The sequence below is a fragment of the Trachypithecus francoisi genome, unplaced genomic scaffold (genome assembly GCF_009764315.1).
Source record: "Trachypithecus francoisi isolate TF-2019V2 unplaced genomic scaffold, Tfra_2.0 Lachesis_group13, whole genome shotgun sequence".
Lineage (NCBI taxonomy): Eukaryota > Metazoa > Chordata > Mammalia > Primates > Cercopithecidae > Trachypithecus > Trachypithecus francoisi.
In genome coordinates, this window is record NW_022681458.1 from 80,222,416 (window position 1) to 80,248,796 (window position 26,381).

At 35.1% G+C, this 26,381-nt stretch overlaps 1 protein-coding gene across 1 annotated transcript in view; it reads left to right on the forward strand.

Annotated features, from left to right (window-relative positions):
• The window catches only part of KCNH7 (potassium voltage-gated channel subfamily H member 7), a 498,464-nt gene that overhangs the window by 460,634 nt on the left and 11,449 nt on the right, over positions 1-26,381 (forward strand). The window contains exons 10-13 of the mRNA XM_033231287.1: positions 6,227-6,479; positions 9,996-10,201; positions 12,452-12,548; positions 22,389-22,640. Of these exons, the coding sequence (XP_033087178.1) occupies positions 6,227-6,479; positions 9,996-10,201; positions 12,452-12,548; positions 22,389-22,640 (808 nt within the window). The remainder of the gene's footprint in view (positions 1-6,226; positions 6,480-9,995; positions 10,202-12,451; positions 12,549-22,388; positions 22,641-26,381) is intronic.

The window sequence follows — 26,381 nt, forward strand, 5'->3', positions numbered from 1 at the left end:
TTTTTAATATATTACTCATCTATTTGATAATCATGCTTGAGGTTTAGTGTTTCATAGGGAGTGTTAATTTGTGTTTTAATTAATCCTAATTTGTCAACATTTAAGTATATTTAATGACCCAGAGAATTTCCCTAGAAAATTTCCTAATGTCAGTTATCACAGCTGCCAAAGTCATCCATATGATTAATGTACTATTTAGAGGAGTCATTTGCTACACTCAGACTTCCTAAATGTGCCTTATTCAGCCTGCCTTTGGGAATGCTCCCCTCTGCAACTATACCAAGTGAAATAAATCAAAAACCATTCATTACAACATAGATAAACTTTCTCACACTATCTGGATATGGGATATCTATTAGAGAATACATTTTGATTCTTTTCAGAAAGCAAATACAGGAGTTTACAATCCTGTGGAAGGAGCCTGGAGAGACTTGTTTTGGCATGTAAAAATAAAAAGGAACCAGCTCAATTACTGACACTTATCCAAACAGAATCGAGAAAGTATAACCACCATAAGTGTTCTGGAACTTGGCCTTAGAAACAGTAAATATTGAATCTTGTACTTTTAATCTGAGGAAAGAGTAATAGTTTATTGTCAATACATTATGAGTATTTAAATCCATTTGGCTATCTTTATCAGCAGCCAAGTAAAATTTGATTAAGAAGATGAATATCTATCTTTTCTCCGTGAAAGGTGACAGAAGAGTGACATATAAATATAGGAAAAACAACTTCATTTATTAGGATATTTCTCCCTTCTGACTCCAGTGACTGAAACTTAGGACATATTTCTTTAATTATAATTTGTCATAGGCCTGAGCTAAACTTCTTTTCCATTTGCACTCCAACACATAAAATAGATACTATAATTATTTTACTGGTATAAATTTAGAAGTTTAAATTTAAATAATTACTTATTAAAAGTTAATAAGACATGTCATTTTGATAAGCACATACATCAAATCAGAAGTTCAGGCTTATATTAACTTTGGCACACATTGATTTTTGCATTCATTATTCGGCTCAAGAAAATTTGAATTCACTTACTACCTAATTACAAATATTAACAAGATTATAATTGTGTGTCATTAAGTGTGTGTCAGCGTATGTACATTTTAGAGAAGTTTTACACAAATTTGAATACTTCTGAATTAATGTCTGGTCATATTTGATAGATGTTTAGTATGAAATACTACTTTCATTTTTGCTCTCTCTTTGTTTTTTGTGATATCTCTTTTATGAGTTTTACTCTGATTTAATAATGCTATTTTGTTTTGTTGTTGTTGGGTTGTGTTTGAATGGCTTTAAATTTGGGATCCTCAAGTACTTAACTATAGGATTGATTTAACAATCACAGAAAGCATTTCATACTCACTTAAAAGATCAAATTCTCATTTGTAAGTCATGATGTGATTTTGAAAGTCCCAAAGAGCTGTATTCATATAAATTCAAGCCAAGGGAAGTTAATTCATTTATTAAATATTCCAGTGACCTTATATCATAATAAAGATAAAGAATTTGTAGCAGCCTTGAAAAAATTTTCTGGAACTTGAAATGTTTAAAATCTGTCCCCATACAGGCCAGTATTTGAAAAATGAAATTAGAACTTTTTATTTGCCTTAAATTAATTCTTACCTTGAGAATTTCTTTGAACAATCATTAGTATTGTAAATGTACAGTATAAATGTCCAAACTTGATGTGAAAGTAGAGTGTGGGAAATTCAGGTTATCCCTGTAATTTTTTGTTTTAATTTGGTCATGTAGAGAAAGGCTTGAAGTCCAGATATATTTTCAGACATGTTTAATTCATTGTTATGCTCCCATGCTTAGCATAGTGCCTAGCATATAGCAGTGTATTCAGCTGTTCTTGCATTGCTATAAAGAAATACCTGAGACTGGGTAATTTATAAAGAAAAGTTTAATTGGCTTATGTTTCTGCAGGCTGTACAAGCATGGTACTAGCATCTGCTCAGCTCCTACAGAGGCCTCAGGAACTTACGGTCATGGCAGAAGTTGAAAAGGGGGCAGACATGTTACATGGCAGGAGCAGGAGCAAGAGAGAGAGTGGAAGGAGGTGCTGCACACTTTTAAACAACCAGATTTCATGAGAACTCACTCACTATCGTGAAGACAGCACCAAACCATGAGGAATCCACCCCCATGACCAGACACCTCACAGCAGACTTCATCTCTGACATTCCGGATAATATTTCAACCTGAGATGGGTGGGACAAATATCCAAACCATATCTAGCAGATACTTAATAAGTATTTGCTAAAAGAATGATAACTTCTGTTTCAAGCTGCAGGCCATGAAACTGATTCTGGGTGGTGTTTCTTGGTCTTTAAAATTAGATTGCCTCAATAAAACCATGGCTTCAAATGCACAGTGGAAGGTGATATGTACCTTCAAAGCTTCAAGGCTGGACAGTCAAGAAAGCTGTGTATAGTATAATGGAAATAGATATAACAATCACCATATCAGCATGCGTCCTGGTTTGTACTTGTGCAGTTGACATAGCAACTCTTTGTAGCCAGATCTGCTAGGCCTGGTAAAATGTCAGCGTCTGAGTCATAAATGAAGAGGTCCTATGTCAGAGAGTTTAGCAAGGGAACCAACCCTAAAAATAAACAAACAAAAACGTGCAATGTACTGGAAGCCAAGAAGGCAATACAGCTGAGGCCAATGGAAAGGGGTGTCCTGGATAAATATCTTCTTAAGCCTACCTCTTATTTCAGACTTTTTTCAATGTACTTCTACCTCTATTCCACTATTGCTCCCACTCTTAACTCTCCCTTTTAAAGTCCTTTTACTTAGACAGAACCCAGATACTAGAGCTGCTAACTTATTTGGGACATTAAAACTATAGAACTAATAAGACATTCAACAACTGACTCTTAATTGTATTGAGTTTTACTTCAGTGATCTATGTGACTAACTTAAGAAAATTAAGAAAATCTGTTAAGGGCTAGCATCATATGAGAAGTCCTTAACCTAGGCAAGTTCATGCCAACATCTGTGTATCTTCTCCATGTAACAACAGCAGCTCTATGGCACCTCCAACTTGATGTTATCCTTTCCAATGGGTGTCACTTCCAATAGAATGAATGTTGGGGGCAGGGGACATTTAATAAGAAAAAACTTTCTGAAGCTTCCTTAAAGCTCTGTGGATGATTCTAAAACTATTGGAATTCCAAGAACATATCTGTACATTGATTTTAGTAACTACCTAATTTCAAAAGGGATCTAGGGCTACTCACAGTGACAACCTAAGTTCAAGTATTGCAGGACATATAACAAGCCAGAAACAGGAAACAGGAATTATAGTGAGATGCAAGGAAAAAGAATTCTTAAAGTGGTTATGCAATAATGCACAAAGCATTTAAACTCTGCTGAGGCAACAAAACACAAAACTTGTGGAGAATACCCTATCAGGCAGACCAAAGAGAAAACACAATAGATTTTTGGTTTTCTATTCCTAACTAAAAATAATATACTAATTTTTTCAGTAACAATAAATTTGTGACCAAAAGCACAGAGGAAGGCCAAAGTACATTGTCTATTAAAAATCTTTTGTGCATCGAAGGGTTTACACACATTCTTATTTAAATTGTGGCCACAACTCTGTGAAATACATGTTATTAATTTAATTTTCCCAAAAAAAGAAACTGATTCTCAGATAAGTTAAGTAATTTGACCAAAGTCAAACTAGTAAATGATGGAGCTAGAACTTTGGATCAAGCCTGTCTGATTCCATAGCTCATGTAACACATTCAGGGAAATGGAGAATCTCATCTCTATCTCTTCTCTGTCTTCCAACTCAAAGCATGCCTGAATACACATGTATGTGTGTGTGCATGCACACACAAACACACACACACACACAATTTTTCTTCTATACCAAGTTTTACTTAAGGATACTTAAGGGAAAATGCCAGAAACAGCAGCTACAGTCTCAGTGGCTCAGTATTCTTATGCTAACTACTATAATCATAGCAGTATCTTCCTCATGTGAAATATAAAATGACTTTATGTACTTTATTACAGGTGAATCTTAAAAGACAGATGGATATATTTGATTTGTTACTTGGTGTAATGCTTTATACATCTTTATCTGCATGGGGTTACTTAGAATTACTCAGAGACCACAGCAGTGGGCTTCAGAGAGGAGATGTAATTCATATGCACAGGCCTGTATAAACTAGGGTATTTTTATTCTATACAACCCCCAAACTGGAGTTGAACTAAATCTGGCCACAACACTCTAAAATGCTGGCCCGAAAGCAAAGTGGCTAGCATTTTACCATGCTGTGTCCAAATTTAGTTCAACTCCAGTTTTACATCACTTGCCAAAGAGTCCAATGAAGTGGTTTAAATGGTAGAAGGGATCAGTGACCCAGACAACTGGTTCCATGTGAAAAGCTGAGTTGATATAAGATTCCAACAAAGAGTAGGAAGGGCCTCCAGCACCCGGAGGCAGAAACAGGCAAAGACTAGGCCAGTTATCGTGTAGGAGAGGTCTTCCTTCAAGCAGGGAACCTGGAAGGAGTCCAGTCATGTAGACCAAGCCCAACAGCTACAGTTAAGGGGAGAGATTACAGATGAGTGCCCAGAAACTCTTATCAAAGGGAGGTGTATTTTTTTTTGGACCTGAGCAAGGAAATACAGACTCTTCAGGATGAAAACCTGATTTCCTATAACAGCACTGAGCTGGATGGGCTGTGTCTAACAATTGACACACTAAGAGTAGTTTATTGAAATTATGGCTAAATTCAATATTGCAAAGATTCTGATTCTACGGTAGAGAAACACAGATTGATGAAGTGACTTGTACAAGAGTCAACCTGGGGCAAACCCATGACCAGAATTCAGTTCTATGAATTTTCATCTAAAATGCTCCCTATTCATTTATGTGAGTGATTCTATACAGTGAAGAAAACAAGAGCAGAAAATCATGACTATTATGCTTCAGGTATCTTATTGATCCTCTTTATAACATATCAGTCTGACCACTTGCATTACACAGTGATCCTATACACAGTAGGAGCCTTGTGCTTACTTGAATATTTAACAATAGTAATAACTGTATGTTTTTTCTCATATGATTTAATTTGAAGTTCCTCTGTGAGCCAAATGCATTGGCCTTACAAACAATTCATGGTTACTTTTAGCTATATTGGAGGGCATACCAAGGTTGATCCAAAAAGATAGGAAATGCCCACATTGCATCATTGCACTATCAATTGCACTATATAATGTCCCATTCCTCCACCTTAAAGCATATTTAAATGAGTCTGCTTGTACTGGTAGCAGAACATCAATATAAAAATGAAAATCTACGTACGACACCCAAAATAGCAAGACACAGATAAGCAAGAGTTGAATGTCTTTGAACCATTGTATATTGAGAATTGTATGAAAATAACAAATAATTTTATTCAGTTCAGACTGAGTAGCAGTTGTCACAAGATATTGTTTAATCTGTTCAACAAGTTTTAAATTAGCCCCTGAATAGGTTGTCAAAACAGTAGCACTTTAGAAGCTTATGTATGCACTGCAAATTCTGGTGCAATTTCCATTTCTGAATATTGGACTACACTTTTAAAGTGTTTTTGCTGTCCTCCTTGCTTTTCTCTATTTTCAGTGCTTATCAAAATATTTAGTGTTAATAATGTGCATATGAGACATAAATATTTCAAATACCGTAAACTAATAGCACACTATGGTATATGATATTTACAAATACCATGGCTATTTCAGGGTCAACATTTTTACTAATAATAACTTAAATGTATACCAGAAATGGCAACCTAAATTGACTTGAGATTCTTTCAAAAGGTTGATTGTCTTTCTAGTTGTACCACCTTTCATTAGTTATGTCTTATTAATTGTCACATTGCATTATATCTGTGCACAGTATGCCACATAACATAATACAGGGAAAGAGAAGCAGTGTGAAAAGTTGTAGGCATTATATTTTAATGAGACAGCATTTGTATTGAGTCTGAATGCCTGCAGTTAATTCAGAGAACAAGTATTTGAGTTAAAAATTTTGACATGTTTAGCAAACCAAGTATTCATTAAGAGGTAGGCGAGGTAGAAGAGTTGTAGGAACTCCTGCGTGACAATGACTACACCTGCAGTTCTGTGAGCAAGAAATTGACTGTATTTCAGGTGGAGATACCCAGAAGGCTGGTAGTATGAAACTCTTTCTTTTTTTCTTCAGGTCCTAAAGGGCTTCCCAGAATGCTTACAAGCAGACATTTGTCTACATCTCAACCAGACGTTGCTGCAAAACTGCAAAGCCTTTCGGGGGGCAAGTAAAGGTTGCCTTAGAGCTTTGGCAATGAAGTTCAAGACCACCCATGCTCCTCCAGGAGACACCCTTGTTCACTGTGGGGACGTCCTCACTGCACTTTATTTCTTATCCAGAGGCTCCATTGAAATTCTCAAAGATGACATTGTGGTGGCTATTTTGGGTGAGTGTTTTAGAAGTGCATGGTGACAGATTCAGTTATTAGCTTGTAATGCATAGTTTAAAATGATCAGGAAAAAAAAGACTGATGTATGTATTTATAAGAACAGTTTAAGAGTGGTGGGTAATTTGAAAACTGTATTTAAAATTCAGTTCAAACCAAATTAACCTTGCAGAAAATATGTTTTCTTAACTGTCTCACTTTTTCTCCGATGTGTAAATGCTTCGATGATTCTCTTCAGTTCTTGGCAGCTACCTAGACATTTGAGGCCAAATATAGGAAAATAGTAAGCATATTCTTTTTTTATGTTAGAAGATCTTAGCTTCATGCTTGATCCCTCAACACCTTAAAATAAAATATATGTGTTGTAGGAAATACTTGCTAGCATGTGCCAAAGCCCTGTCATGAACTGGGTTTATGTTTTGATGAATTTCATTTATTCACTGTGCACTTTTACCTGCCATGTCGGATTAAATGGAATCATACAGTCCTTAACTAGGTAATTAATATATACCTATGAACCTAACAACCAGGGATAGAAGTGATGAAGAGATTAAATTAGTCATAACTTCAACTGGTTTGGGTGCAAAAGAAAGCACATGTTTAATCTGCCTCTTTAAAAATAAATTTAGGGGCCGGGCGCGGTGGCTCACACCTGTAATCCCAGCACTTTGGGAGGCCGAGATGGGCGGATTATGAGGTCAGGAGATCGAGACCATCCTGGCTAACACAGTGAAACCCCATCTCTACTAAAAATACAAAAAATAAGCCAGGCGTGGTGGCGGGCGCCTGTAGTCCCAGCTACTGGCGGAGGCTGAGGCAGGAGAATGGCATGAACCTGGGAGGCGGAGCTTGCAGTGAGCCGAGATCGTGCAACTGCACTCCAGCCTGGGCGACAGAGTGAGACTCCATCTCAAAAAAATAAAAAAATAAATAAAAATAAAAATAAATTTAGGCCATGTGAACTTGTAGTACTTCTTTATAATGTTAGGACACTGGGGAAGAGCAAGGAAACAGAGAAAAGTGCAGAAGTGCAGTCAATTCTTCTTTTCTCCTACCACACAGCCAGTAGGTTTAAGCCTCACTCTCCCTGTGATAACGCCTATCCTTAGTTTCTGTAAAAATCTGCATTTTTTTCCCCTGTAGATTATCCAGCTCCACTTAAATAATGGGCATGTAATTCAATGATTTTCTGTCTCTCAGCTTTTGATGTTCACATATGATAGTTATCTCCAATAGGACAGGGATGTTGTCTGTTTTCCCTGCTGCTGTGTAGAACCAGAGTATGGCATGGCACAGAACTCAAATACATGAATAAAGATGTTCAAGTGATTTTCTTATGTATTTTGATGATTTTATTATATTAGTTTTTTTTTTTAATTTCCCAAATTTGGTTTTCTAACCAATAAGCTGACAAAGAATAAACACATATTCTAAATCATTTTAAGGCCACACAATCAAGTTAGGTTTTCACTAGATTTGGCCTAGACAGTTTGTCCTGGTCAGTTTGTCGTTCTCTGTTGCCAGAGAAGGAGGATGCTTTGTTGCATTTCCGATCTTCAAATCAGCCAGTCCTAGCTTCTACAAGAAGGTGAAAAGCTTTCTTGCTTTATCAAGTAGTAATTTTAGAGTGTTGCTAAGACATATCCATGGACTGGCTAGATCCTGGCTCATTTACAGTCATGTTGGTAATTGAAATACAAAGTCCAGGCTTAATTTAGTTCAGGTCTTTTTTAAAAACAATAATATCTATATTGACCTACCAAAACTATAAAGAATGTCAGGAAATTACCCCTTTTCTGTCCCTATTTCCATGTAAGCCCCTAAAATCCTTTTAAATTATGATCGTTTATCCTATTTTTGGAAAGCTGATACATATTTATTTAAACTGTGGTTAGTGTCAGCCTCCCGAGTAGCTAGGACTACAGGCACCCGCCACCTCGCCCGGCTAGTTTTCTGTATTTTTTTAGTAGAGATGGGGTTTCACCGTTTTAGCCAGGATGGTCTCGATCTCCTGACCTCGTGATCCGCCTGTCTCGGCCTCCCAAAGTGCTGGGATTACAGGCTTGAGCCACCGCGCCCAGCTATCCTAATGTCAATTTTTCTTACATAGTTAAGGCATGGTGTTTGATTTCTCGTTATTGAATTCCTTTGTAAAACAAGAATATTACAGCATTTTTTGACTAATTAGAACCTTATTACTTAAAAGTCTTTGAGAGCTTCCACAGTGAGGTATACATGAAGTTGTCTACCAAAATCTAAAATCATATACTCAAGGAGTTTTTTCTAAAAATGAAAAGAAGCTTCAGGATAGATACAAGAGAGTACTATTTTACATTGCCATTGATTATCTTTAGAAGTTATATAATCAAGTAATATATCAGTATGTATTAAGTATATATACCACAAGTACAATTTTTAAGTACTTTGATAATCAGAAACAGAAAAATCTAAGTGGCCATGACATTCAGGGAAGTCATTGGAAGGAGATTAGATACACAGTATCAGGTGTGCAAGAACTTTGACTCTGGAGTCATGATGCATGGGATTTACTTCTGGCTGTTCTCTCCCTCTCTCCACTTCATTCAACTAAGAAGTTGATGGTAGGCTAATCAGTTTATCCCTTTAATGCTCTTTCTGTATTCATAAAATATGGATAATTATTAGTAATTCCTTCATTAAGTTATTTTAGGAATAAATTGAGGCAATGCACCTAAGCATTTGACACAGTGCCTGGCACCTACTTGTCCTCAATAAATATTTGTTACTGTTGCTGTTGTTCTTATCTTGTCATGGAATAAGACCTTGAAAAACAGGTAGTATGTGGCTAGGCAGAGGTGATGGGGAAGGCCTGTGAGAAGCTAGACACTGAAATAACCCTAGATTTTACAGAACAGCAAGAAGGACAAATTTCCCTAACAAAGGCCATATAACAAAAAGCAGGACTACATATGTTGAGAAAATATAACTAGATTTATTAAGCAGTTGGGCATATTTAATAAGGGCAAATTCAAATGTGGTTTTTAGGAAACAAGGTGTGTTCCAATTGTTCCACCAGTCCACTAAGTGTTGAAACAGCTCCACCATAACCCCTTGCTCAGCATCACCTGCAGAGACCATCCCGAGACAGAAAGATCGTGAATCTGACTCACTGCAGCCTTTCTCATATCCCCAGATTGAAAAAATCAGAGTACACCTACCTGAAAGTATCTTTAAAATACTGTATGGCAAGACCCTTTGCTAGCAAAGTGGGGCATACCGGACTGAAGATATGTTTGCTACATTCTAGATGGTTAGCCAAATAACCAAAACAAGGAAATAAAAGAACCAATCACCCTTAGAGATAAATTTCCACTCACCAAACATAGGATGTGCATTTAGTTGAGGTGCTGGAACGTTGCTCCCCAAGTCTGGTTTTCAGGGATTGATCAATTGTTTAGTGACCCCCCTTCTACTTTTAGAAGGAAAACATTAGTTTGGATTCCTTTTCCCAGCCTCTTTTTCTTTTTATTTTCTTAGGAAAAAATGATATATTTGGAGAAATGGTTCATCTTTATGCTAAGCCTGGAAAGTCTAATGCAGATGTAAGAGCACTCACATACTGTGACTTGCATAAGATTCAGCGAGAAGACTTGTTAGAGGTTTTGGATATGTATCCTGAGTTTTCTGATCACTTTCTAACAAACCTAGAGTTGACTTTCAACCTAAGGCATGAGAGTGCAAAGGTATATGTTAACTGTTTATGTTTACATTTCTGACATGTTAGTTTATTCTTGAATTGCACAAATGCTTCTGAAAAATCAAGCAACATATTGCAGCAAAACTTTATAAATTCTGAATATTTGGAAGGAAAGACCAGCTGAATATTAAAATTTCTGAATTATAGAAAAGAAATTTAGCCTAATTGCTTTCAAATATGTTGAATAATTTCAAGTAGTTCAATTAAGTTTGACCTTGTAGAAGCCCTTAGGTGACACACTTGAGTTAAAATAGCCTTTGTTTATGCTGTGCCAATTATTTGCTAGAAATGGGTGATTTTAGGCTGTTGAAAATTGCTTGAGTTTATCTTATACAGAGGTTAGAATAGTCTCTCAGCTATTATTTATACTATACATTGGTAATCAGTGTCTTCACAATAGTAATGAAAAAATTAACCTCATTCAAGTTTAGTTTCCTATTTAATACAATTTCCAAATCACAGAAGTACAAATTAGTCAGGTTTTACAGTATTGTCAGTTTTAGTGGTGTAGAATGAATATGTAGTCTAACAGAAATAATAGTTAAATAATTGTATATGCAAGTTAACCTAGAATGAACTTCGAGTGTAGCTCTTATGTTCTGTACTCTTTTCTACTGTGAAAATGTGCCCTTATGAGCTATTACTGTTCTATGGCTATAAAACTTACATTGTAACCCAAAATTTGTTACTAGGTTATTCCTCTTCCATCCCTTTTCCCCCAAAATTTCACAACTCCACTCCAATTCTGAATGCTTTTTTAAATCAGAAATCAAATATTGAGTGACTGATACTTGCCAGTGTATTAAATGCTAACTAATATATTCTCTGGGGGGAAAAAAAACCCTAAAGTCAATACTTAGGTAAAAGGGGGTAGACTTAATACTTCCTGTAGTCGTAGACATTCCCAAGTACCATGAGAGGCTTAAAAGAGAAAGAGGAATTTTAAGGGCCCCTAGATGCCATTTAATATCCTGATGTACCAGTTCAGATAGTTATTTCTTTTTACAACACTGAAAAGATTTTTTTTAATTGAGGTGGAAAAGATTCTAGTTATTAAGAACATATGTTTTTGTAATGGTTTTAATTCAGTAATTTGTCACAATCTCAGTTTTATGTCACCAACCTCATTCTGACTTTGCCTTGAAAAGTAACAAGTATCTACCTCTCATAACTTCATTATATAAAAGTTTAGTCAGCACTCAAATAAACAGGAGCTTCCATTTTTATTTACAAGGCAGACAATATTAGACAGAGTGAACCAGAGAGGGAAGAAGGAGGATCTGGGGGCAAAATAATAAAGGGTTCAAAGTGTAATGTTTATGGAATTTAACCTATATTTATTGTTGTGAAATTTAACCTTATGATAATTGCCACGTCATTTAAACATCATAGCTAATTTTAACTAGTTTATACATTTTTCTTTGCCATACTATAATTTATGCAAAGTTCTTTAAATTACTACAGTTGACTTTTGAACAACATGGGAATTCAGAACACCAACCCTCACATAGTTGAAAATCTGCATATAACTTTTGACTCCACAAAAACTTAATTACTGATAGCCTACTATTTATTAGAAGTCTTACCAATAATGTAATCAGTCAATTAACACATATTTTATATATTTTTATAAAATGTATTTTTACAATAAAGTAAGCTATGGAAAAGAAAATGTTATTAAGAAAATCATAAGAATGAGGAAATATATTTACCATTAATTAAGTAGAAGTAGATTATCATAAAGATCATCATCTCATCATCTTCATATTTAATAGGCTATGGAGGAGGAGGAAGAGGAATGGTTGGTCTTGCTGTCTCAAGAGTAGCAGAGGAAAAAGAAAATTCGAGTATAAGTGAACCTGCACAGTTGAAGCCTGTATTATTCAAGGGTCAACTGTATTGTTCTTATTTTAACTTTACCAAGTTGCATAAAACACATTCCACATAAAGAAATATTTTTTCTTTAAATGTTGACATCATCCCTAAACATTTCACATATAAATGACTTCTACACTATGATTTCCCCAGCAAATGTTGAAAGTACTAAAAATTATTCTATCAGTGTATTTTATATTTAAGAGACGAGTATTGAGCAGGGTATTGTAGCTGTTTGCCTGCAATCTAGTAATTAAGTCTCAAGATGGTTGAAACAATATGAAATAGTAAATAGTTTACTGATAGTACATTATGTTCTAATTGAGTAATCTTTCATTTTATCTTCGTTTCATTAACAAAGGCTGATCTCCTACGATCACAATCCATGAATGATTCGGAAGGAGACAACTGTAAACTACGAAGAAGGAAATTGTCATTTGAAAGTGAAGGAGAGAAAGGTAATTCATTCCATTCCTAAAGTTTAAATGTAGAGCATGTGGTAATTAGCCTTCTTACTTAACTGTTCACTATACTTCTGATTTCAAGAATAAATTTTACTCAGGCTTTAGGAGGGCAGATCCTTTGCTTTATTCAGTAGCTAATAATCTGGTTTCCAGTTTCTGATTGATAGCTCTCAATGATATCATTCAACAAACCCATCTGATATTTACAAGGACATCACAGATTAAGAAATAGAGTGGATTGATTTTTGAAAGACAGTCAATTCGTTCTGAGCACAGTGTTCTGGAAGGAGGGTTGTCACATCAGGCCAAGAGCTCAATCCTCTTACATGCCATACAAGCATGCATGACATGGATGAAGGCCACATTAGTTAGTCCTTCTCATCCTCAGACTCTGTGGCACTTGTCACTTCTTGTTTTCTCCAGGTTTTTCTGCCTCTCTGACTATTCTTTATGCTTTGTTCGTATAGTCAACAAATATTCATTTAACATTTCACATTTTCAAGCAGTTACTCAATATTCTGAGAAATAAGTTATGCAGAACATCCCTCCTCTTCCCTAGAGAGGGAGATAGACACACCCTCAAATAGTAGGCTCTGTAACAGGAATAGGTATTCCTCAATGGGAGCTCAGGTGAGTGTACATTTAACTGTTCTTGGCAGATGGGAGAAAGTTTTCCTGAAGTAGCTTTCACTCTTGCCTCATGCTGATCCAACAAACATTCTAGTCTTTACCTTATTTGGCCCCATAGCTGCATCTTTCACTATGAACCAGTTCCCTTCTTTTTCTTGAATATTCTTTTGTTTGTGTCTATAATACTTCAATCTTCCTATTTTCCTCCCACCTTCATGAACTCACTGAAGACAATTTCAAGATTATTATCTTCTATACCAGTGTTAATTTGTTAGACTTTTAAGGCATAGTCCTAGGTTCCTTTTTCTTCTCATTCTATATCATACTGTTTCTCTGAGTGATCCCATTTATGCCCACCATTTAATTATATCCTCACATAGGAGATGTGCATATTTACATGTTAATCCCAGACCACCTGAGCTTCAATCCCACATATCCAATCGCCTATAAAATCATCTACCTGAAGTCTCAAAGGCAGCTCTAACTCAACATTTCCTAAATTGAACTCATGGTGCACCCTGGAAACCTGTCTCCTCTTCAATTCCCATGCCTCTACAGATGGTGACTCTATTCAATCAATTGTACAAGCCAGATATCTTGGAGCCAACCTTCTCACAACCTCTCCAGCAATTCTGGCAACAAGTCCTATTTATTGCTACCTCCAATAAATCTCCATTTAGTCTTCAAATTAGGTCTCCTTTTGGTTAACTTCTCTCCAACTACTTAGCCACAGCTCTGGACCAAGCTACCATAATCTGCCACCTGGAATATTGAAACAGCCTTCCAACTTGCCTTCCCACGTGCAACTTGCCCCTCTTTCATCTATTCCACACTGGACTTCTGTTGATTTTTTTTCTAAATGCAGTTATGTTTATGTCACCCACATATTCAAAGCCCTCTAAGGACATTCTATGCCCTAAATCCTTATTAGGGTGGGTCTTAACTTACCTTTTCAGTCTTATCTCCTAGTATCCTTCCCTTGACTACTCCCATCACTCCACTCCTTCCCCCATCAGTTCATCTCTTCAGCAACATTTACTCCAGGTGTACTTCTGGGTTTATTTGCATCATTATTTAATCAATGTTGTCTGCCTCTAGATCATAAGTTCTGTGGAAGTGGAAAATATTTGGCCCCCTGTAGTTTTAGTGCTTGCTGCACAGCAGATGTTCAACAAATATCTGTGGAAAGAATAAATGAAATAGAATTTGAACATCTTTCTTTTTATTCTTTTCCCTTTTCTTGCCTTCTTATGCCAAGTTCTTTTTTTCACTCTCTTTTCTCCTCAATGAATCCTCTTTCTAGGAGAGATCATCTACTAGCTTTAGCTTGCTCCACATTTCAATGAAAACAAACTGCCCAATCCTCCATGTACACTGTTTCTGTGGTTTTGGTTATAATATTCCTTTAATTCATTTGCTTCCTTGTCCTCAAAAACACACACATACACACACATGCACACACACACACACACACACAAATTCATACCACACCAGTTTCATCCACTAAACTTACATTTTTTAACAAAGTCAATCTCCAATGATATATTTAATGTGAATTGTTTCTGGATCTCCTCAAATGTAAACCTTCTGTTTCTCTATGAATTCTCAAAGCACTTACTTCTTATTATATTGTCAAAATATGCCCTGTACAATGGTTACTGGTATATTTTTTTCCTTTACCTTTGCCAAACTGTAGATTACTTTAGCAAACAATGGTTGATAAATATTTGTTGAATTGGACTAATCATTGATTCTTCTGGCTGACTGTAGAACAATAGATTACTCATAGATAGTTGATAATTTTGTTCTGCAAGGTCTTTAATTATTTTCTTGGTGACTTTTTCTAAAATCAGAACCACTACTATTAAGCAGTTCTTCCATGGAGTTCATCTAAATCCCTTATCCTGAAATTCAGCTCTTATATTTATCTCACTGGAAATGAAAAACAGGTTAACAATGTGGTCGATATAATAACGTCCTCCACATAGTTGAAGATTTATTAATTATCCTTTCAATCTCCCTCAGTTTCCTCATTCTTAAGCTAAATTATCTAATGTTTTTATCTCCCGATAAGGCCCTGAGAGCAATGTCACAATTTGTACTGTTCTCATGTAACTAGACATTTCTGTTGATTTTGAATACTATCCCATTAATCACAGGCTTAGTCTATGAGACCAATTTTATATAAAGTGTAGATGCTAAGGGATTTTCTGCCTACAGCTCTTTGATGTTTCCTGGTTGTGCCAGTAAGTAACCATGAGTTGGTCAATGTGAAAACACAGTTAACCAGAGCTCAAGAGCCTATTCCAAAGTCTTTAGGAATCCAGGGTGCTCTGGGCAATTATAAAATTTGCTGAAAGCAATTTAGTCCCTGTCATCCAAATCTAATTCTCTTAAGGTGAGCATTCATCATAGAGTTATTGATGTAGCATCAACATATAGGAGAAAAATACACATAATATAAAGAACAGAGTACAGGGGATCATTGATGCTCAACGTTTTGTGGATACAGAAACTGAAATTTTCCCTTGAAATGCATTCATTTTTGTAGTGTTAATTTATTACTCATATGAAAGGAAACCTTGAAGGCAGACATTCAAGAGTGCTGTTGCCTGCAAATCAGCAGTGGCATCAAGAATCAGAGAGAAGACTGTTTCTGGGCACTAGCAGCAGACAGGTTGAGTCCTGCATTGCCACTCCCTACCCACTGAGTGGAACAATGCAACTTGACTGGCTTTAATCCACACCTGCCACCTGCCGCTTCACTTCCAGTCGTGCCTCTCACAAGGTTCTAAAGAGCTCACATTGAATAAGATATAATTTTTAAATGAAATATGTAGAACCTCTGGAAAGCTGAAAAATAAAATATATACTTATATTGAACACATAATGAATTTGTCAATGAGGGTGGCTTGTTCTCATGAGCTGTACATTTTTTTTTCTAAGGAAAAATCCCACTTCCCTACAGGAGAGACTTGTAAGTGCAGGTAGAAATTTGAGAGCACCCTGTATTTTTAAAGGCATCTTCAAGTAGTTATCTTTTCTTCCTAAAATTCTGGCATAGAGGTGCCCAGGACCTCCCCAATATGACAATGTTCATTGTAGGAAGAAGTGCTACAGCTCCTGAGATGGAAGTAAAATATTATTTTTTTTTCACGGTTCCTTCTTTTGCCTCAAAAAGTGACATTTATTCAAAGAAAAAAAAATGACAAGATGTCCATCCCTTGGCTCTATTATTACAGAAAGTGAAGAATAAAAATGATGCTTCAATGACCTGCTCAGTGGCCATGAGCATTGTTAAGATGGTTGGGCAGAAGAGAAGTAAATGAGAAAAATGCTGAAAAATCATCTCTATTTATGTGGTCTTAAAAGTTGAACTGTGCCTACTCTAGTGTGAGCCAGATCCATTAGGTTGTAGAAGTAATAATTCTTCTAAAATTTTATGTTGTGTACATTGTATAAAATACAGGGTATATTTGTAAAAATAGCATATATAATGGCACAGGATATATAAATATACATATGTGTATACATAATTTATATATTATAAAATATATAAATATGTGTGTATGTATGTATATATATATAATGTGCCATTATACACTACACACATACATTTATGTATGCTTACTTACAGAGCTTATAAGACGAAATATTTGCAGTGTTCTGCTCAATGCTTTCTGCTGACAGAAAATACAGTATCAAAGTGGCTACTAATGGTTAATTAGGAGGTGACCTTTTGGCAGAGAATAATCCAATGAGGGCAGCAGTGTAACTAGGTGCAAGCAATCACCCATTCATTTGGAGTCCACTGTCATTGAGTACCCACTGTGTGCTAAGCACCCTGAGTTTTTTCATGTTTATTTCTATTTTAGTCTCAAAAGTTTGTCTTAACGTTTTAGAGAAAATTCTTCATTGGTTAACAAGGAGACAAATAGATATTCCTTCTGAATTGTAGTTAGTGCCTGCATACTTACCCTCTTCAATCTTCATTATATTTTCTAGTTAATTTAGCATAAAAAAATAAGTGTTTCTACAGAATTCTGAAGAAATTATTTTTACTATTTTGTACCAAATAGTGAGTAGAAAAAAAGAGGACCTGGAAGAGGAAACGTTTTACTCTATTGGTTTTATTGTGTGGAAACGCCTCAAACATTGGGAAAATTAGTTCTTGCTGATGTTATACATTTTAAGAGAAATCCTATTGGTATATGTTTTAACTAAAGCATTGATGTCACCTGAGGTCACCTCTCCCAGAACAACAGATTTGGCATTTATTCCTTTGTTTCCCATTCCTCATCAGAACTCTGCAGAAGTATCTGAACCCACTCTTCCAAATATCCCTTCTCTATACCTTTTCCTACTTCCTTTTCCAAAAGCTTAAAGATAATGTTCAAGAATAAAGCTAGCAAGTAGCCTCAATTATATAGGACTTGAAAAAATCATTGCATCAGAAAGAAAATAATTTTTCTTAGCAAAAGGGACATTGACCTGTGATGTTAAAGAATGCTGAGCTTGTCCTTCCTAACCTGGAAATATTCTTACTCTCTTGATTTCCAAAAGCTAAGAAACAATTATCAGAGCTCCAAAGACCCTCTTACTTTTGCTAATAGATTATCACAATATGCTCCATTGTAAAGAACAAACTGCCAAACATGAAAAACAAAACAAAACAAAACAAAAAAGACAAACAAAACAAAACAAAAAAAGCCACAAGAGTAAAACATTCAAACAGTGTTAAAGATGTACCTGTAACAACCGAAGAGATGGAAATCAAGGTGAAAGATTGGACATAGATGGTTCTGCATGCATGATGACAAACAAGAATGCTTTTCAAGAGATACACACATCCTAAGAGTAGGGAAGAAAACTTTACTCATTTCCCTATCCATATAATTTTATTAAAATGATCTCTTCAATATATGCTCAACAGGAAAAATCCAATGTTACAGAAAATAGAGTGGAAGTGTCTTGAACTCATTACATTTTGTATTTCTTTTTTTTTTTTTTTTTTTTTTGAGGCGGAGTCTCGCTCTGTTGCCCGGACTGGAGTGCAGTGGCCGGATCTCAGCTCACTGCAAGCTCCGCCTCCCGGGTTTACGCCATTCTCCTGCCTCAGCCTCCCGAGTAGCTGGGACTACAGGCGCCCGCCATCTCGCCCGGCTAGTTTTTGTATTTTTAGTAGAGACGGGGTTTCACCGTGTTAGCCAGGATGGTCTCGATCTCCTGACCTCGCGATCCGCCCGTCTCGGCCTCCCAAAGTGCTGGGATTACAGGCTTGAGCCACCGCGCCCGGCCACATTTTGTATTTCAAAGGATAGCAATAAACACTATCACTTTGTAATAATGGTTTAGTGATTTTCCATTGCCATCCAAAAGCCAGTAAGTTTTAAAAGTGTTTCTCCAAAATAAAATAATCCTATGAAAATTATTGAAGGGGTTAATGTATTCAGTGATAAACTTATTTTTATAGAAGAGTGATAATTCTATTCTGGTTTTATTAGATTATTTAAATATATTGGTATTATACTTTGGTATGTCTTTGAAATATCTTCTTCAATAACAATGATTAGCTTTTTTAATCCATTTTAGTGATCTATAAAAGTATCTTTTGATCTTTTCAAGTTTTATTGAGGTATAATAAACATATAAAAGTTGTACCTATTTATGGTATACAAAGTGATTTTTTTCATATTTGTATACATTATGAAATGATTACCATATTCAAGCTAATTTAACACACTCATCACTCACATAGTTAACTGTGTGTGTTGGGGGGAGAACATTTAAGATCTAATCTCTTAACAACTTTCAAGTATATAATACATTTACTATATTACCATACTGTAGAATAGTGCTCCAGAATTTATTCATTTTGCATGTCTGACACTTTTTACCTTTAAACCAATATCCATCTTTTCTTTATTTTAATTTATAAAATTGTTAATTTTTGTATTTGTATAAAACATATTAATCTAGGCCCCTTTCAATATCCTTTAGAACTATAGGAAGCCTAAAGTGTGTGATCTTAAATGAAAAAATACTTATTTTAGACTCCAATTTTCCAATGTAATGCTTTTTTCATGGCATTTGGCTGGGAATTGCTCAACCTATTTCCAAATTGTCACCTGTGGGAAATCTAAAACTCAAATGCTGGGAGAGCACCTTAAATGCTTGTCTTTGACCAAAGCTTAGGTCTCCCTGTGGGGTCTGACAAATAAAAATGGTCAACTGAGAGGAAGACTCCATAAAAGACGGAGTGAGCACGAATGTTTATTCCAGGTTTTTTGAAAGGAATGATTTTATATTATCATTCTTAAGATAAATGGGTCAGCCATTCCATTAGGTCACTTATTCTATGCTCTTGAATTCATTCTAAACTCAGAGAGACACTCGTAAGACGAGTCACAAATGCTTTAGAATTGTGTTCTGTGAAAAAAGGGGAGGAGATAAACTGTTCGCCTAGAGAAACAAGGGAGAAAAAAAGGTTTTGTGTCTTCTGAATCAGAGGCAAATTTGTGGTTTAATTAAACAGACATGACTTTTTCTTTGTATAAAATGATGGTAACAGGAAAGATTATGCAATCATATGCAATCAGATAACTGCCCTTTCTTAGAATATTATTTCTACATAGAATATAAATAGAATTAAGAAAAAAATAGTACCTGATACTATTTAATGTCTATCAAATAATTCAGTTTAACTGGAAAATGGCAAAAATAGTACAGCTCATCAAAATTTAGAAGTACCTGGAGGCTAATTATAATGCATTTCAACTGCCCAATTTCATGTACATATTACATCAGCCAGTTTTCCAGCCAAGCCTGAACAGTTTCCATTTTTAACCTACAAATAGATTGTCATTTCAACTTTCATTTTATGTGACAGAAAATGAATCTTTAATTTATCTAGTATAGAGTGAAAAAATGTTGTTTCAGTGGGGTTGTATCAAAGAAATTGTTCATATGGTTTGGGTGATAGTCCAGCAGCAACGAATACAGAAATAAAGGTGGGTTTTTTTCTTCTCCTTACCAACGGGGAAAATTCAAGGATATCAAATTTTTGTCTTCTTCTTTTACCTGATTCTGCTTTTACCTGAAATTTTTGCTAAAGAATTCTGTCCTATGTATACGAAGTAATTTTCTCCATCTTACTACACAACTAAATGAAGTAATTCCTCACTGACCACATTTTGTAAACACATGTCCAAGGTGAAATCAGCAAGTTATAATTCAACTAACAATGTATGTTAACTAGTGAATCTTGTTCACAAGCATCCAAAATGAAGTCATAAGTTAGTAAACTAAGACTGAAGCCCAGCATGGTAGGTAGAACAGAACATTCTACCATGTGTAAGGATTCTCCAAGACCTCTCCAGCCAAAGATACAAGATGGTTTATTAATTTGTGATGTACATTCATTACAAATATCCATGTTAGCATTATCCAGACTTTGACTGGAGGCAGATGAATTAATAGTTAATTCAGCTTGCATTTGATGCAGATGGGAAAACACTCCACGAAAGTGTAGAAATTAAAATCATTTTTGAGAACAATAGGAGGCCTGAGTTGATTCAAATATCTCTGGTTCCCAAGTCAGGGACTACAAAAAGGTTTACTTAGGAAGAGCAAATTGGTGCAATTCACTAAGCAGATATGAGGATAATTTAGAAAAATGAAATTTTCCTTTTTTTCACATTTACTACCTAAACTTTATAGCTATTATTTTTTGAGGAATAAAATATGTTCAAAAAGTAGAGAATGTTGATCAAATTTTCAGAGGCCTTTAGAGAAGAGAAGTTAAAAACAAAGAAAGTTGGGAAGAAGATGGCTAGATGGAATTTTAGAGGTTTAAGGAGGTCTGTGCCAATGACACTGAAGAGAAAAAGCTTTTTGTAAGAAGATTTGATCCGAATATTTACAACCAATTAGATTAGTGATTGAGTGGGGATATACAAGTAACAGTAAGTAATCAATGATGTTTGTAATGTTGGAGATCGAAAAGGTCTGTGGCTTTCTCAGCAATGATGAAGACACTGAGCAAGCATGAAATCTTAGAGAAAATAAGCAATCTGCTTTTGCTAGACTTAATTTTAATTGACAGAACATGAACTCCTCAATAACAATTTCACATAAAACTGATTTTTAAACTCTATCTGCTTTTACCTTGGGCTGTTTTCTAGCTTTTCATATTTTAAATTATGATTTAAAAAAATAAAGGGAAAAAATCTTTGTTGAATTTCTCTGCCATATGGGAATTTTTAAAAACAGTTGGAAGTTTCTCTGGCGTGGCCTTCCATCAGTTCATTTGGCCTTCTATAAATAACCAAGTAAGCACACTGAGGCATAGAGTGGATGGAGACACTGTCTTCACCATTTCTCCAGAAAATGATATACCTTCTGGAGTTTTGTTGGTTAGTTATTAGCAGAAACCAGATGGAGAATTATACTGTCTCCCCAGGACACTAATAGAAACAAGTTCTGGGATGTGTCTCTTTGAGTTTTTCCTGCTGAAATATGTTCTAACACAACCTTCAGGACTGAAATTATCCTGACATTTCAGTATAAAACAGCCAATATGCACTACCAGCTTTAATGTAATTAGGTAAAACCTACCTTAATTACTGTATTTAAGCTTTATATTCTTTGCATTATGCTACACAACCAAACTGCCTGGAATGCCAAGGCCATTACATGAATCAGACTAAGGTTGAAATTCAGCCTGCCAGTCTTTTACTACAAGGAGGCTTCCAATTTTGACCTTTGCAATGCATGAGCCGCTAAAACAGATAATAAGGCATGCAGGTTAAAAATAAACAAATAATAAGTTGCAGTAGTGGTGATATTTTAAAATTGGGACACATTTTCCCTTGTCTTTTTCATTTCCCTAAAGAAAGAGTGTACCAGATTCTCAGAATACAAATAACTGTTGAACATATAAAATACTTTGTAAGTTATCATACAGTTTTCCTCTGAGACATAAACATTATTACTATTGTAAATATTCTTTTAATTTTGAAATGAATACTTTATTTCACTAAGATAATCTAATAACCCTTGAATTTAAAACATTAAGTATCCAAGTAGCTACATTTTCAGTAGGAAAAAGCTAGTTTATATATAGCTAGGTAGTGTAATATGCATACAGTCTCACATTTAATTATCTGCTATAAAATAACTTTTCTTTGATATATTTTGGCAAAGAAAACAGTACAAATGATCCTGAAGACTCTGCAGATACCATAAGACATTATCAGAGTTCCAGGAGACACTTTGAAGAGAAAAAAAGCAGATCGTCATCTTTCATCTCCTCCATTGATGATGAACAAAAGCCGCTCTTCTCAGGAATAGTAGATTCTTCTCCAGGAATAGGGAAAGCATCTGGGCTCGATTTTGAAGAAACAGTGCCCACCTCAGGAAGAATGCACATAGATAAAAGAAGTCACTCTTGCAAAGGTAATTCAGAGTTAGACATCAGGTGGTCTCTCTTCAGTGCTAATCACAAAATGGTGACTTTTTACAAATTAAGAACTGTACTGACACATGTTAATTGAATCGTTTTCAACTTCATGAAATGTTCACGAAGCGTTCAGATTTCAGATCATCTATAAAGTGTTTGCACTATTCTAAAACAAGCGGTAATTATTCCCAAACACTTATAGCGTGAGAGGTTTTTGTGATCAACCAGACTTAATATAATGTCAGGTAGATAACTGTGGGAAAGTCTGTTGTAGTAATTTCAATGGGGAGAGAGGATGAATGAATATTTTAAGACAGCTAATCAATTGGTTCTTTATATGTATCTTCTGTACCCAGTTCTCACCGCCAACCCTATAATAGTATAGTATGAAAGGCCAATGCAATCACACTATAATACATGCCAACCAGAATTTAATTTTACAGAGAATATGAGAAAGAGTGGAGAAATGCCCTGAAATAAACTATGGTCTTTATTTTATTTTTATTTTTATTTCCAAAAGGAATACCCAAATGTACAGATTTTGTTGTAGAAAATGTGCACGATTTGGGTAATAATGCTTGATTAGTAGATGCAGATTTCATGCTACAAAATGAGAAATTCAGGAAAATTTAGAGAACTCTTACGTGGAAGAACGACTATTTTAGCATATCAGAGGCTAGATCTTTAGATCTAGCTAGTAAGTGGTACCAGTAACGACTGCTTGGGTTCCAAGTGCAGCTCTGCCACTTGCTCCCTTTATGTCTTTGGGTAAATGATTTGACCAAACCCACCAAGACTCAGCTTATGCATCTTTAAAAGAGGAATAATATTATCTAACCAACGAGGTTATGGTTATTAAGATAACATGTAAATTACTTTTCCTGAAATAAAATCCTCAACTGTTAGTATTTTCTCACAGGTTTTATTTTTTAAGTTTTAATAATTTATATATCCCTGGATGTATAAAAATATAAAGTTTAGGAAGGCATAACAAAGCATCAAAAGAATATTAAAAAAAGGAAAAATAGGATGTTCTAGGCCTGGTAGGATAGCAAAATTAGTACATTAGTACAGAGTAAGTAAATATTACTTATCATCATTATTCCAAAGTACCATATTCAGCCACAAAGCTTTTATTAAATCTAGGATACTTAGGCCTTATATTTTTCCAGAGTTGCTATCCCTATCATGTAACATCCACTTTTTTCATGACCCCACATTGAAGTAAGCTAAGAATATATGCAAGTGTTCTCTGGACAATCTAAAATCTTGATGAAGTGAGTGAAAATAGTACCTCATTTATCACAATGGAAGAATGGAATATTAAATGTGATTACCAAATGTCCCATTTTAGTTATTTATGAAAATGGATTCTGGGAAGTGCTAAAAATAGATACAGGTTGTATCATGGAAGTCACGAGTTCTGAAGAGCTTGCTGAACCATCTCTACTATCTCCAAAGATGAATATAATGTGAACCTAATAAAAATGCTTGTTGTTTTCCTCTTGTGTTTTAGAGTCTCAAGTGGCAAATTATTAAACATATAATTTGGGGATTTTCTGACTTTATAATGACTCTCACTGACAATGAATTCTCATGCCCTTCTTCATATACTTTTCTTTGCTACGCCTTCCAATTATTTTTAATTAGCTTTTCCATATACACAAAAAACAATATTCTAACAAATTTAATATCTATATATTCTAATTTTTAAAAATTTACAGGGCAATTCCTCTTCAAATAATTATCTTGAAAATGTATAGCTAAATATGCATGTCAATTGAATTTATGTCATATAGCTTCAATCAGTGTGACACATGGTTAGCCTGGCTAATTAATATCTTTAATCAATGGGGAATTCTAAAACTTCATTCACTGCAAATTTCATTCCCTAATGATTTTTAAGATGACATACTGCATTAATACGTAACATGTGACTTGTCGCTGCTGCAGTTCAAACTACTAAACCCCCGCAAATTTTAGTTTCACCATCAATAGGAAATTTCACTCACTCATATTCCTAACATTTGTGATGCTGTATCCAACAGAGGAGCACATTTAGGCAAAACTAAAATGAAAAGAGAATAAATTAAATGGACTCTGTTCCTACTAAGATTGAGGCCAAAAGTTGACTCTAGGAAAATTGTCTACTCAGAGCAAAGTGAAAGTTTACTTTCTGTTCATCCATTTCCAGAAATGTGTCTTGCAACTATAGCAACATTTTCCAAGGCAACCAAGTGCAGATTCTTTCCAAGCTATATTTAGAAAGTGTCTACAAGGATGTTCATTTGATTATGACCACTAACCAGAATTTCCTCTTTGAACTCCTCATTTTTTATACTGCTGTTAAAACAAGCTCATTACATATCTTCAGATTTTAATTAAAGAGTAAATTATAATCAAGAAAGCCTCTAAGATATACATTTCACTCATTTCTGATAAGGTAATTATTTTTTCTTGAGCCCTGAAGAAAAAATATAATCCTCCGTAATTTATTGCATGTGATTCACCATTGTCATTTAAAAACCAATTTATTATAAATGATTTGGAAAGAAGAGAGCTGTTAAACATAGGCAGAAATTCTGTAAGCTTTCTTGGCTCAAAACGTGTGAGCATAACATGTAACTTCAGTCTTATCAGTTCTTGCCTTCTCGAAAGAAAGACTCCTACATTAACTGGCTAGCAGCAGACTAGACAGAGACAAGCATCAGCATCACCAGACCATTTATATAGGTATTCTGGAAGTTTGTTTAGCATTACTGGCCCAATCTTCAAAATCCAGTTTGCTAAGATATTATTGTTTTGCATTTTAAATAGGTTCAAATGTCTGTGAATAACGAATCATAGTTCTCAGCGAAAATCTGCAGATAAGTGACTTAAAACCCCAGCAGTATCTTTTTTGGTTCGCTTATATTTTGCCATGTTTCATAAAATATCAAAAGAAATAATAAACTACCACTTTAACAACAAAACCAGGATCCCTATAGTAACAAAGCCGTAGTCAGGAAGAGTCTTTCTGGAATTCATAGCGAGCCCTCTGAGGTATGTTAGCCATTTCTGCAGAAGAAGGAACTCTGATCCTATATTTTTCTAATGTTGACCTTGGATATGCTAATTCCTTTGTCAAGCCTCACCCTGTTGAGGCAGAAATTATAGGCATCTCATTTGAGAAATTTCTGTATATTCAGTGATAAAAGATAATGAGTGAGAGGAAAACCATGAAGAAAGAATACAGACATGTCTGTCTTCTACTTGGAGAAAGGGGATACATTTAAACTACCCTTGGAGAAACTGCAGGAAAGGAAGGAGCTTTGAGAAGTCCAATGGTTTTGCTTCCTATTTCTAAAATCATAGCTAATCCTGCCCAATTCAGTTACTTTCTATCCAATTTTTTTAAATAGCCAAGAATTCCATAACTTTACATAATAACTTTTCTCAGTGTTTAATCATAGATACTTGTCAAGTTTTTTTAAGTCTATCAAACCAAAATCACTTTCTGTAATTCAAGTCTTTCTATGCAAAAATGAATACCAGCTTTAGATAGTCCTTCCTTCCTACTAGCCCTCCCAGTGAAGAAGAAAAATATTTCTCCTTCATCTCCAAAGTCAATTCCCAGCTCCAGTCTATTTTTTCATAAGCTTTATTTTCTAAACTGTTAATCATTCTTAGAGGTTAAAAGAGCAGCAAAACATCTAAAATATAGACAAAAATAAGAGGGAAAGGACGTATTTGCCCCC